Genomic DNA, 13,967 nt, shown 5'->3' with positions numbered 1-13,967 from the left:
GGAGCATGGATATTACCTTATGTTTGAGGGGATTGAAGTCAGAATTTATGAAGATTTTACATGCTCTAATCTGGTTGTCAAAATTCCTATGAAGGGAAATCGAAGCTTTCCTTTGAAGTTGCAACCAGGAATCCAAATTGCTATGAGGGCAAGTGTTCGACAAGCAGCTGAGATATGGCATAGAAGACTCGGGCATCTAAATATGAACGCTCTAATGCAACTCCAAGAGCATGACATGGTGACTGGTTTACCTGAGCTAAGAATGAACTCTACAGTATGTGAGGGATGTGCCATTGGAAAGCACTCTAGAGATGTTTTTCCTAAAGAAACAAACTGGAGAGCTGCACTACCATTGGAGTTAATATACACTGATATATGTGGACCAATGCAAACACCTACCAAAGTTGGAAACAAGTATTTCATCACTTTCACAGATGATTGTACCAGAATGGGATAGGTCTATTTTCTGAGGAACAAGTATGAAGCATTTGGTATATTTAAAAGGTTCAAGGCAACTATTGAATTACAAAGTGGATTCAAAATGAAGAAATTAAGAAGTGACAAGGGAGGGGAGTACACTTCTCTGGAATTTTCTCAGTACTGTGAAGATCTTGGTCTAGAAAGACAACTCACAGTGGCCTATTCTCCTCAACAGAATGGTGTTGCTGAGAGAAGAAATATGACCATTGTAGAAATGGCTAAATGCATGATGTTGGAGAAAGGCATTCCATTTGAGTTTTGGGCATAAGCAGTTAATACTGTAGTCTACATTCTCAATAGATATCCTACCAAGGCCTTGCATAAGAAGACTCCATTTGAAGCCTACAGTGGAAGAAAGCTTGGAGTAAAACACTTAAGAGTGTTTGGATCCCTATGTTATGCATCAGTTCCAGCACAAATGAGGCATAAACTGGATGTAACAAGTGTAATGTGCATATTCCTTAGCTATGAAACCTATGAGAAGGGTTATAGGTTGTTCAATCCTAAAACTAACAAGATGGTTATTTCTAGAGATGTAATCTTTGATGAGAACTCTTGTTGGGATTGGAAATTTGGTAATAAGAAGACTCTGTCCATCTCAATTCCAAGTGAAGCTTATGGAAGCGAAGAGAATGAGGTTGAAGCAGCTAAAAATGATGCAGTATTTGAATGCACAGAATTACTACATGAGCAACATGAGCAAGTTATTGCTTCTTCTTCAAGACAAGAAGAGCAAATGGATCACACAAGTTCACAAGTGTGTGATCATACTCCATATCTATGAAAAGTGCAATTTTTGTATGATGGAACCTGAATGTTTTGAAGAAGCATCAGGAGATGAGGCTTGGAGAAAAGTTATGTCCACAGAGATTAAGATGATAGAAAAGAATGAAACATTGGAGTTGGTCAAAAGGCCATTTGTAAAACCTGTAATTGGTGTAAAATGGGTCTACAAAACAAAGCTTAATCTGGATGGTTCAGTGCAGAAGAACAAGGCCTGGCTAGTGGCTAAGGGTTATTCTCAAAAACCTGGAGTGGACTTTAATGAGACATTTGCACCTATGGCAAGACTTGATACCATTAGGACTCTAATTGCATTGGCAGCTCAAAAAGAATGGAAGTTGTTTCAATTAGATGTTAAGTCTGCATTCCTAAATGGTACATTACATGAGGAAGTATATGTGGATCAACCACAGGGATTTGAAGTTCAAGGATAAGAAGATAAGGTTTACAAGTTGAAAAATGCCTTATACGGTCTGAAAGAAGCTCCCAGAGCTTGGTACGATAAGATAGACAATTATTTCAATCGATTCGGTTTTAAGAAAAGCCAAAGTGAATCTACTCTGTATACAAAGTTCAGTGATGCAGGTGTGCTTATTGTATCTCTGTATGTAGATGACATTATCTATACAGGGAATTCTGATGAAATGATTCAAGAATTTAAGAATGATATGATGAAGCAATATGAGATGTAAGATCTAGGACTGTTACATCACTTTCTTGGTCTGGGCATAATTCAAACCGATAAGAGTATATTTATTCGTCAGAAGAAATATGCCAAGTCACTACTTAAGAAATTTGGATTGAAAGATTGTAAAGCTATGAAATCCTCACTTGCAATTGATGACAAGTTATCTAAGGAAGATGGGAGTGAGGATGCTAATGAAAGTTTGTACAGGAAAATGGTTGGTAGTCTGTTATACTTGACAGCTACTAGACCCGATCTAATGTATGCATCATGTTTGCTGGAAAGGTTCATGAATAAACCTACCAGAAAACAGGACAGCTAAAAGAGTCTTGAGATATGTACAAGGCACATTGGATTTTAGGATTGAATATGTGAAAGGAAAAGCTGCTGTGTTGATAGGCTACTGTGATAGTGATTGGGCAGGAAGCTTGGATGACATGAAGAGTACCTCGGGCTATGCATTTAGTTTAGGTTCAGGAGTGTTTTCTTGGGCTTCTGTTAAACAATGCAGTGTGGCTTTATCTACTGCAGAAGCCGAGTATGTATGTGCTGTAGAAGCTACAACACAAGCAATGTGGTTGAGGTTTGTTTTATCTGATTTTGGAGAAGAACAGGTAGAGGCTACACCTTTGCTATGTGACAATACTTCTGCCATAGCCATGTCTAAGAATCCAGTGTTTCATCATAAAATAAGGCATATTAATCAGAGGTATCATTTCATAAGAGATGCCATTCAAGATGGGACAATTAAACTACACTATTGCAGCACAGAGGAACAATTGGTAGACATCTTTACCAAGGCTCTTCCTAAGGATCAATTTGAATACTTGAGAACTGCTCTTGGTGTGAAATCAGCAAAACATTTAGAAGGGAGTATTGGAGTATAAATGTATTTGCTGTAATAGTTTCATTATAAGCAATGTGTAGGATTTAATGTGAACCTTTGGATCAGATTCCAATTGGTATTTAGATTAGATTGTAATGAGTCATAGCTCATGACAAGTGTAAGCATCTTACATGGTGGCTTAGGAATGAATAGTTGTGATGAATTTGTAATGTTGTGAGAGAGTGAATTTGTTTCTTGCTCATTGAGTAAGCTGAAATACATTGAACATTAAGAAAAAAGCTCTCTTCTAAGTATGTGTGTTCTTTTGTGCTTACTGTTTCATTGAATCAACCCAGAAATCAAACGCTAATACAATTCCCCTAGATTATGAGAAGATTTCATAAAAAACTTGAGTTGGCACAAAAACTTTCTAGAGATTTTCGAATAGAAAATACACAGAAAACCTAGTTACGACAATGTAAAAGACAAGGAGAAAGAGAGAAGCACAGGTACAAAATTAAATTTTGGATGCGAGACATCTGCAGAATTGTTGCAGAACCAACAGCATTTCACAAAGTTCTTTGCATCCCATCTAAGCAATATTCTAATCTAATTTAGTTAATAAAAATATATGAGCTTGGGTGAAAAGTAATGGGCGCACTGACTTAATCAACTGACTTGATTCATACGGTGTTGTTTGCCAATTATTAGAGTTTGGCTGTTTGCAATGCGATTATAATGAATTGTATTTACACGAGTCAAACTTAAAACATCCTACTTATAAGTAACAATTAATATCAGTGGCAAAACAACTTTTTACCCTTGAGTTTTGTTTAGTTGTTTTCATGTGCGGTCCCCTCTCAATTCCATGACCTACTAAGGTCTTCACATTTTGATTTCTTTCATGTCGTGCAAATTCTCTTCAAACGTACATTGCAGTTTGGATAATTCAAAGCCAAAAAATGAAAATAATAATAATTAAAAAAAAAACAACCAATTATAATAAATTGGTATTGCTTATATATATGCAGATCTCATCATCTTCCTCTTCTTAAGCGATATCTAAGTTAAAACAATGGCTCATGGCTTCCTCCACCTCTTTTTATTCTCTTGCATTATATCTACAACAAATATTCATGCATGCAATCAAACTGAACACACCTTACTTCTGGCCTTAGCTCACACTTTATCTTCTCTTCCCTTAAATTGGAGTAGTTCTGTTGATTGTTGTCATTGGAATGGCATCACTTGTAATCAAGAGGGTTGGGTCACCCATTTGCTCTTACCCTCCAAAGGGCTCAAAGGAGGTATATTTGTCTCATCACATGGGAATCTCACACATCTCACCCACTTGAACCCTTCGCACAATTCACTTTATGGCACACTTGAAACTAAATTTTTCTCATCCTTGAAACGCTTCGAGATCCTTAATTTGAGCTATAACCTTCTTTCCGTAGAGATACCATTTTCTCTACCACCATAAAATATTCAGACAATGGATTTGTCAAGCAATCACTGTCATGGTCCAATTCCTTCTTCTTTCTTCCAACAAGCTTGGAATTTGACTAGTTTCAATGTCAGCAACAACACCCTCTTTGGGTATATCCCATCATCTATCTGTCTCCGATCGCCTCATTCCGTAAGATTATTGGATTTTCCCTCCAATGAATTTAGTGGCAACAGTTCCCATGGGTTCAGTGGGTGTTTCAAGCTACAGATTTTTCGTGCCGGTCACAATAATTTGTCAAGATCACTTCCAGAAGATATCTATAATGCTACCAAACTTGAGGAACTTGCTTTACCTTTCAATTCACTAAATGGAGCCATTAGTGAAAGAATCGCCAACCTCGCCCACCTGATAATCCTTGAACTCAACTCAAATCATCTGAATGGTGCGCTCCCTCTCAATTTCAGGAAGCTGTCCAAGTTAAAATTCATGAATTTTGATTTCAACAGCTTACAGGGTAATATGCCCTCATCTTTGATGAATTGCACAAACCTTGTAAAACTACATTTGGAATTCAATTATTTGGAAGGAGGCCTCACCAAGCTTAATTTCTCCAAACTTAGTCATCTTAGTAAACTAGACCTATCTTGGAATAACTTCACTGGTATCTTTCCAATAAGCCTTTACTCATGCAGGTCTCTAAAAGCAATTCGGTTAATTGAAAATCCTTATCTATAAGGACAAACACAACCTGAGATTATTTCGTTGAAATCCTTGTCCTTTCTCTCACTTGTTTATGTACGGCTGACCAATATCACAGGGGCAATGAAGATATTAATGCGTTGTAAAAGTCTTCATACACTCCTCATCACCGGTTCATTTGATCACGAGGCAATACCAACTGTTGATGACATGGTTAATTTTCATGGATTTCAGAATCTCCGTGTCTTGAGTTTGGCTGGTTGTGGGTTCAATGGTCAGATACTTGGGTGGTTATCAAATCTACAGAATCTAGAGGTGTTGGATTTGGGTTATAATCAAATCATAGGTACAATTCCAAGTTGGTTGGGGACTCTTCCAAAACTCTTTTATGTGAATCTAGCATACAACCAAATTTCAGGTGAATTTCCAAAACAACTTTGTAGATTACCAATGTTAATGATGAATGCTTCTCAAGCAGACAATTATAAATTTGAACTTCCTCTCTTTGGCGTCGTAAGAAAAAATCAAATTTTTATGCCACGTAGACTATATAACTTTCCGGGAACAATACACCTAATGTCCAATAACATTAGTGGTAGTATACCTTATGAGATCGGCCAATTGCAGATTCTTCGCAAGTTGTATCTTGATGACAACAACTTCTCGGGATGCATTCCTGAGCAAATATCTAACCTAAAATATCTAAAGCATTTGTACCTCTCTATGAATCATTTGTCTGGAAAAATCCCTTGGTCCATGACGGGCCTTAATTTCTTGACAGACTTTATTGTCTCGTACAATAATCTCAAAGGGCGAATACCGATGGGCACGCAACTCCAGAGCTTCAACGCTTCTTCATTTGAGGGGAACCCTAAACTTTGTGGTACGCCACTTCCAAATGAGTGCAAAGAAATTGATGTAGATAATGAGAACAACGTCAACCAAGATGTGGACAATGAACATAACGAGCTTCCTTGGTTTTATATCTTTGTGGTCGTAGGTTTCATTGTTGGATTTTGGGGAATTTTTGGTTATTTAGTTCTTAAGAAGACTTAGAGGTATTCATTTTTCAATTCGTGGATAATGTACAAGATTCGTTTTATGTGAAGATGGCAATGTGCATGGTCAGGATGAAAAGAATACTTAGGGACTAGATTCTACTTTTTATTATATATTTTTTATTTTCCATAAAATTATTTGTATACCCAAAATTAACACACTTGGTGACACGCTCTCTAATAGATGTCAGTCTTCCTACTATATGTGGACCGCACTTGTATTAGAGAGTGTGTTAACAAATGTATTAATTTTGTGTATTCAAATAGTATGACTCTTTCGGTCTTTATTTGTTTGTTTTCATCATGCCGTAATGATTTTTCTAATATATTATAGTACAATAAAACTATTCGAACAAACAAAATTAATATACTTGTTGACACATTTTCTAATACATATGAGCTCTACCATTGCATGTAAGTTCTAATACAGATAGTCTGCAAACCAAAGTGTTAGTTTTGTATGTCCAAATAGCATCAACAATAGTTGTTAGGACCCATCCTTGATTTACGGAATTTTTAATATAAAATGTGTGAATTGACCAAAATGCCCCTAGAGGCGAGAATGTTGACCCATGTTGACCATCGTATCGTGACATGTATGACCCATTATTAACGTGTTCTTGTAATACTTGTCGCTATGAAAGCGTGAGTGCGTGGTGTGAGAGAATGAAATAAATAAAAAAGAATGAATAAAAATAAAATCTTGAAAGTGAAAAAAACTTAGAATAGTTTTTGGTTTTTAGTCCTCAATTTGTGTACATTTCGTTATTCATTTCTTCTACATCTATCCTATTATCATTCCGTCATCCTTCTATATCCCTTCTCCCATATAATTCCCCTCCACCTCTAACATTAACTTAAACACTAAAAACTAAAAACGAAATAATTATAAACATACCCTAAACTTAGTCTAATCTACTAGAATGGGGATAGAACTTGGAAGAAGGCGGGCACACTAATCAACTGGCCGCAACAAGTTGCTACCTTTTGCAAACTTCAACTGGCATATAGATGCTTGTAATTTTGGTTGCATTTTACATGAGGTGTAATTTCATGATTCTAAATTCTAACCTCTAGTAAGCTTATAGACCGTAGACATTGGAAACTGTTATTTGCACTCTAAAACTAATTTGATTCAAACCCTTCATGTGTGAAAGTATGAGGAGTGTAAGAAGTGAGAAGCTTGTTTTTGGACTGCAATTAGCATTTCATATATTTTCCTTTTCCCTTGTCCTCTTATTTTTGTCCTTTTAGCATTCACAAAAGAAAAAACAAAATGCAGCTTGGGTTTCACAGTCCTGGGTTTTGTTTGTTCTAGTTGTCTATGAAAACCAAGTCATCAGCTAGCTCCTTGTTCTCTTTGTAATTGTCACGACAATGACTTTGATACATAATCCGTATTTGCAGTAATACCGACTATGGAAAGTACATAAAACAATCGAAACATTGCAGTACTTTCACATTGAATTTCTTTTTGCTCTTCTTCTTGTTCATCATTCTCCCAATATACACGAAGAAACACCAGTCTTCTGCTACCGTATCTTTGAAGATGTGGTACTCATTGCCAAAACTTCTCATGTTCTTCTCTGTTTTTGCCGTATTTTCTTTGCCCTCCGTTTCATCGTCTTTCCACCACATTCTAATTACTTCTATAACCCAGTTTCATTGCCTTCTCCACCTTACGATCACATAACTTATTCTGATCATTGTGATTCAATTGTTCCCCAGGCAACGCCAAGTGGATATGTAGGTTCTCAAATTCTCAAGAGCCATACAGGTTGCTACACTGGTGGAAGTGGAATTCTTAGTCAAAGATCATCATTTCAGCATTATCACGAGCCCAAAAATTCAATTGAGTTCACCCCCTTGAGTGTTCAAACTGTTGGTATATGGTCCAGCCCATGATGAATGTTATAGATTATTCTAGTAAGCAAGTGAGGTGGCTAGAGTATGCTAGACAATTTTAGCATGTTATTAAGTTGATGGAAGAAGCTAGAGAGTACTAGCTTCCTTGGTTGCAAATGGAAAGATCTAGAAGCTACAATTTTGTGGCTAGTCTAGAATTATCTATGCTAGAGGTTTGAAGAATACACTATAAACTAGTAGAATGCCAAACCCTCACCTATAAATATGGGTGTGATGTTGTAGTGAAGCAACCAATTAAGAACCAAGTGTGAGTAGCAAATGATCAAGTCCAAAGCTAGAGTTCCACTCCAAGAGTGAGAGTGAGAGTGAGAGTGTTCCACTACATATTGTGAGTGAAGTTTAGAGTGATAGAAAGTGTGTGTCATACTTTCTTGTATCCATCAAACCTTGTCTTTGGCTTGGTAAGTCTACTCTTGTTGTACTCATCTTTTTCATATAGTGAAGATTGATCCTTGTTTCGTGGACGTAGGCATAAATTGCCGAACCATATAAAATTCTTGGTGTCCATTTTCTACTTTACCTTGTGCATTCTCTATCTTGTAGTACTGACATTCCTAACTAGTGGTATCAGAGCTAGGCTAGCTCGTATTACGAGATGGAAGGAAGTGGCACTATGATCAAACTCACCAACTCATATTGCGTAACATGGAAGCCAAGGATAAAGGACATTCTCTATTGCAAGGATCTGCATGAGCCAATTGAAGGAGATGTCGCTTAGCCCGAGAGCATGTCCGATGCCAAGTGGAAGAAGATGAATCGCAAGGCTATTGGCATAATTAGACAATGGGTGGGCGATAGTGTTTTTCACCATGTGTCTAATGAAACCAATGCCCGAGAGTTTTGGATGAAGCTTGAGTCTTTGTTCGAGAAGAAGACCCCAGCCAAGAAAGCCTTCTTGATCAAAGAGCTCATCAATGTGAAGTATAAGGATGGTTTAAGTGTAGCAGAACACTTGAACAATTTCCAGAATATCATCAACCAATTGGCTACTATGAAAATGACGATCGAAGACGAGCTACAAGTGCTCTTGTTACCTGGATCCTTGCCAGACAGTTGGGAAACCTTTAGGGTGAGTATAAGCAACTCTGCTTCTAATGGTGTTCTTACTCTTGATAATGTTAAAAATAGCATGCTCAATGAAGAAATAAGGAGAAAAACTTCTGGCACAGATAGCAGCCAAGTATTTTTCACAGAGAACTGCGGAAGAAGTAAGAGTAGAGGGTTTAGAGGTCATGGCAGAAGTCCTAGCCGATCCAAGTCAAGGTTCAGGGGTGCATGCCACCATTGTGGCAAAGAAGGCCATATGAAGAAAAATTGTCGAGTTTGGAAGAGAGAGCAAAGGGAAAGAAACAATCAGAAGAAAGATGATACTGGCAATACCACCGTTGTCATATGTGGTGATGTACCAGAAATATTGTTTGTTGGTGAATGTCTGCATATGGGCAACTCTGATAGAGACATTGAATGGATCTTTGACAATGGAGCTTCCTTCCATGCTACATCCAAACGGGAGTTCTTTAGTACATACAAAGAAGGTAACTTTGCCATAGTAAAGATGGGGAATGAAAGTTATTCCAAAATACTTGGAATTGGTGATATTTGCCTAAGAACTAATCTCGGCTGCCAGTTGATGTTGAAAGCTGTGAGACATATTCCTGATATAAGTCTCAATCTGATATCCATCGGTACCCTTAATCGACAAGGTTATTATCACCATATTGACGAAGGAAAATTGAAGCTTATTAAAGGCTTAATGGTGGTAGCAAGAGCACGACTTTGTTGTATGTTATACCGGTTAAATGCCAAGGTTTTGAAAGGTGAGTTGAATGTTGTGGAGGACTCATCTCTAGACTTGTGGCATAAGAGGCTAGGCCACATGAGCAAGAAAGGCCTACAAGTTTTGGCAAAGAAGTTTCACATTCCCTTTGCCAAAGGTACGTCGTTAAACTCTTGTGAGCATTGTTTATTCGGAAAACAAAGAAGGCTAAGTTTTTCTGTTCCATCTACAAAGAAAGGAAATTTGTTAGATCTTGTTTATTCAGATGTGTGTGGTCCCATAGAAATCGAGTCACTTGGAAGAAATAAATATTTTGTTACTTATATTGATGATGCTTCACGAAAGGTTTGGGTGTATTTGTTGAAATCCAAAGACCAGGTGTTTCAGACATTCCAGGAGTTCCATGCCATGGTAGAGAGGGAAATTGGGAAACCTCTCAAGTGCCTTCGTAGCGACAACGGCAGTGAGTACACATCTCACTAGTTTAGAGAGTATTGTGTGAAACATGGCATACGTCATGAGAAGATAGTTCCTGGAACTCCACAACATAACGGTGTTGCTGAAAGAATGAACCGAACCATCATAGAGAAAGTCAGGTGTATGCTAAGGACTGCAAAGTTATCTAAGCAGTTCTGGGGTGAAGCTGTAAGGACAGCCTGCTATTTGATCAACCGATCTCCATCAGTACCATTAGGTCTTGATGTTCCAGAGAGAGTATGGACTGGTAATGATATGTCTTACTCTCATTTGAAGGTGTTTGGTTGCAAAGCTTTTGTGCATGTGCCCAAAGAGCAGAAATCGAAGTTAAACTACAAAGCTACACCGTGCATCTTTCTTGGTTATGGCGGTAAAGATTTTGGTTACAAATTATGAGACCCATACCAGAAGAAGTTTATCCGAAGTAGAGACGTGATCTTTTATGAAGATCAAACAATTAGGGATTCGGATAAAAACGCACAACCAGATGGCGCAGTCAGAGGAGTTGATCCATTAGCTTTAGATGAAGAAAGTCACAATGACATCCCTGAAGCAGCTGCCAATGAAGTGTCTGCAGAACCAGATAATGTTGATCAGTGGGAGCCTGATCAAGATGTGCCAGACCATGAGATTGCTAATCAAGGGGAGCCTAGTCAAGAAGAGCAGATTCAAGAAGAACCCAATCAGGTGGAGCCTCCAACCCCACAAGAGAATGAAGATCAGGTCAGAAGATCTAGCAGAAGTCGAAGATCGTCTACCAAGTATTCTTCATCAGAGTATATCATGTTGACTAATTATGGAGAGCCCGAAACTTATGAGGAGGCCACAGCTCATAACGACAGTGATAAATGGATGAAGGCAATGGAGTTAGAGATGGATTCCTTATTAAAGAATGATACCTATGAGCTGGTGGAGCTTCCAAAGGGCAGAAAAGCATTGAAAAATAAGTGGGTGTTCAAATTGAAAAGAGACGACAACATGACAAGGTATAAGGCTCGTTTGGTTGTCAAAGGTTTTGGTCAAAAGAAAGGAGTTGACTTTGATGAGATTTTCTCACCGGTGGTGAAGATGACTTCCATTCGAGTTATCCTTGGTATGGCAGCAAGCATGGATCTTGAGCTCGAGCAGTTAGATGTTAAAACTGCATTTCTCCATGGCAACTTAGAAGATGAGATATATTTGGAGCAACCCAAAGGCTTTGAAGTCAAAGGTAAAGAAACTTTGGTGTGCAAGCTCAAGAAAAGCTTATATGGTCTTAAGCAGTCTCCTAGACAGTAAGCATGGATCTTGAGCTCGAGCAGTTAGATGTTAAAACTGCATTTCTCCACGGCAACTTAGAAGATGAGATATATATGGAGCAACCCAAAGGCTTTGAAGTCAAAGGTAAAGAAACTTTGGTGTGCAAGCTCAAGAAAAGCTTATATGGTCTTAAGCAGTCTCCTAGACAGTAAGCATGGATCTTGAGCTCGAGCAGTTAGATGTTAAAACTGCATTTCTCCACGGCAACTTAGAAGATGAGATATATATGGAGCAACCCAAAGGCTTTGAAGTCAAAGGTAAAGAAACTTTGGTGTGCAAGCTCAAGAAAAGCTTATATGGTCTTAAGCAGTCTCCTAGACAGTGGAATAAGAAGTTCAACTCATTCATGGTGAGTAATGGGTACAAGAGAACTCATGCTGACTCTTGTGTCTATATCAAACAATTTTCTAGAGGTAAATTCATCATTTTATTGCTTTATGTTGATGACATGTTGATTGTCGGTCAAGATGCTTTTATAATTAAAAAGCTTAAAGAAGAGTTATCTAAGTCCTTTGACATGAAGGACTTAGGGCCAGCCAAGCAGATTTTGGGCATGGAGATAATTCGTGACAGAAAATCCAAGAAGTTGTGGCTGTCACAAGAAAAGTATGTTGAATGGGTGCTTGAAAGGTTCAACATGAAAGCAACCAAATCGATAAGCTCACCTTTAGCCAATCATATCAAGTTGAGCAAAGAGTCATGTCCAAAAACATATCAAGAAAATGAGAAAATGGCAGTTGTTCCCTACTCTTCAGCAGTATGAAGTATCATGTATGCAATGGTGTGCACTCGGCCAGATATTGCTCATGCAGTAGGTTTGGTGAGCAAGTTTCTCTCTAATCTAGGGAAAAACCATTGGGAAGCTGTTAAGTGGATTCTTAGATATTTGAAAGGGACTTCTAAGATGTGCTTGTGCTTTGGTGGTTCCAAACCAATCTTGGAAGGATTTAAAGATGCTGACATGGGAGGTGACCTGGATGGTAGAAAATCTACGTCTGGGTACTTGTTTACTTTTGCAGGGGGAGCCGTGTCTTGGCAATCCAAGTTGCAAAAGTGTGTTGCTTTGTCCACAACCGAGGCTGAATACATAGCCGCTACAGAAGCATGCAAGGAGTTGTTATGGCTGAAGCGATTTCTTCAAGAGTTGGGTTTAAAGCAAAGTGATTATGGCGTTTATTGTGATAGTCAGAGTGCTCTGGATTTGAGCAAGAACACTACATATCATTCACGCACTAAGCACATTGATATTCGTTATCACTGGATTAGAGATGTTATCGAGAACAAGTTGCTACAGCTGAAGAAGATTCATACCGATAATAATTATTCAGACATGTTGACAAAGGTAGTCACAAAATCAAAGTTGGAATTCTGCATTAAGGCTACTGGGATGGACTCCAGGTAACTTGGAGTCATGATCAGAATTCCTCCCTCATGGACTGGACGGGAAATTGTTGGTATATGCTCCAGCCCATAATGAATGTTCTAGATTATTCTAGTAAGCAAGTGAGGTGACTGGAGCATGCTAGACAATTCTAGCATGTTATTAAGTTGATGGAAGAAGCTAGAGAGTACTAACTTCCTTGGTTGCAAATGGAAAGGTCTAGAAGCTACAATTTTGTGGCTAGTTTAGAATTATCTATGCTAGAGGTTTGAAGAATACACTAGAAACTAGTAGAATGCCAAACCCTCACCTATAAATATGGGTGTAATGTTGTAGTGAAGCAACCAATTAAGAACCAAGTATGAGTAGCAAAGGATCAAGTCCAAAGCTAGAGTTCCACTCCAAGAGTGAGAGTGAGAGTGAGAGTGTTCCACTACACATTGTGAGTGAAGTTTAGAGTGATAGAAAGTGTGTGTCATACTTTCTTGTATCCATCTAGCCTTGTCTTTGGCTTGGTAAGTCTACTCTTGTTGTACTCATCTTTTTCATATAGTGAAGATTGATCCTTATTTCGTGGACGTAGGCATAAATTGCCGAACCACATAAAATTCTTGGTGTCCATTTTCTACTTTACCTTATGCATTCTCTATCTTGTAGTACTGACATTCATAACACAAACAACTTATGTACCAGGCTTGTTCATGATTGAAGGAAGTCTTCGATTTCCAAGAAGCAGTGTGTTTGACTATGTGGGAAATGTCTCAAAAAGTCTTCGACCTAGTTCGGTAAACTTTGAGATAAATGGGTTCTGGTCAGAATCTTCTGGGAAGATTTGCATGGTTGGATCAGGTTCTAATTACTTGGGACATGGTCGTGGGCTTTATTATCCCGCCGTTCTTAAGCTTTATAATGTCATGAATTCCACCAGTGTTACTAGTTTGATTATTGAAACCTTAGAGAGCTCCATGAGTTCTGAGAGTAATCCAAAGTATTTTGGACCCGTCTCAATTTGATGATTTCTCGTATAAATTACGAGTACTCTTTGGTGTCAAATAAATCTGGTAACAGTTGTTATGGTGGAAGAAATATTCACCCAATTTCTTTGCCAATAGCGAAAGTTTGTTCA

At 38.1% G+C, this 13,967-nt stretch overlaps 1 protein-coding gene across 1 annotated transcript; it reads left to right on the top strand.

Annotated features, from left to right (window-relative positions):
* The first annotated feature begins 3,849 nt into the window (after window positions 1-3,849).
* On the top strand, window positions 3,850-5,979 carry LOC126616435 (tyrosine-sulfated glycopeptide receptor 1-like). Its single transcript, XM_050284491.1, has 2 exons — window positions 3,850-4,079; window positions 5,661-5,979. Exons 1-2 carry the CDS (start codon window positions 3,850-3,852, stop codon window positions 5,977-5,979), a joined length of 549 nt encoding a protein of 182 aa, XP_050140448.1.
* The last annotated feature ends 7,988 nt before the right edge of the window (window positions 5,980-13,967 follow it).

The sequence above is a fragment of the Malus sylvestris genome, chromosome 3, assembly GCF_916048215.2.
Source record: "Malus sylvestris chromosome 3, drMalSylv7.2, whole genome shotgun sequence".
In the NCBI taxonomy this organism is placed as follows: domain Eukaryota; kingdom Viridiplantae; phylum Streptophyta; class Magnoliopsida; order Rosales; family Rosaceae; genus Malus; species Malus sylvestris.
This window is presented reverse-complemented; position numbering and strand designations above follow the sequence as displayed.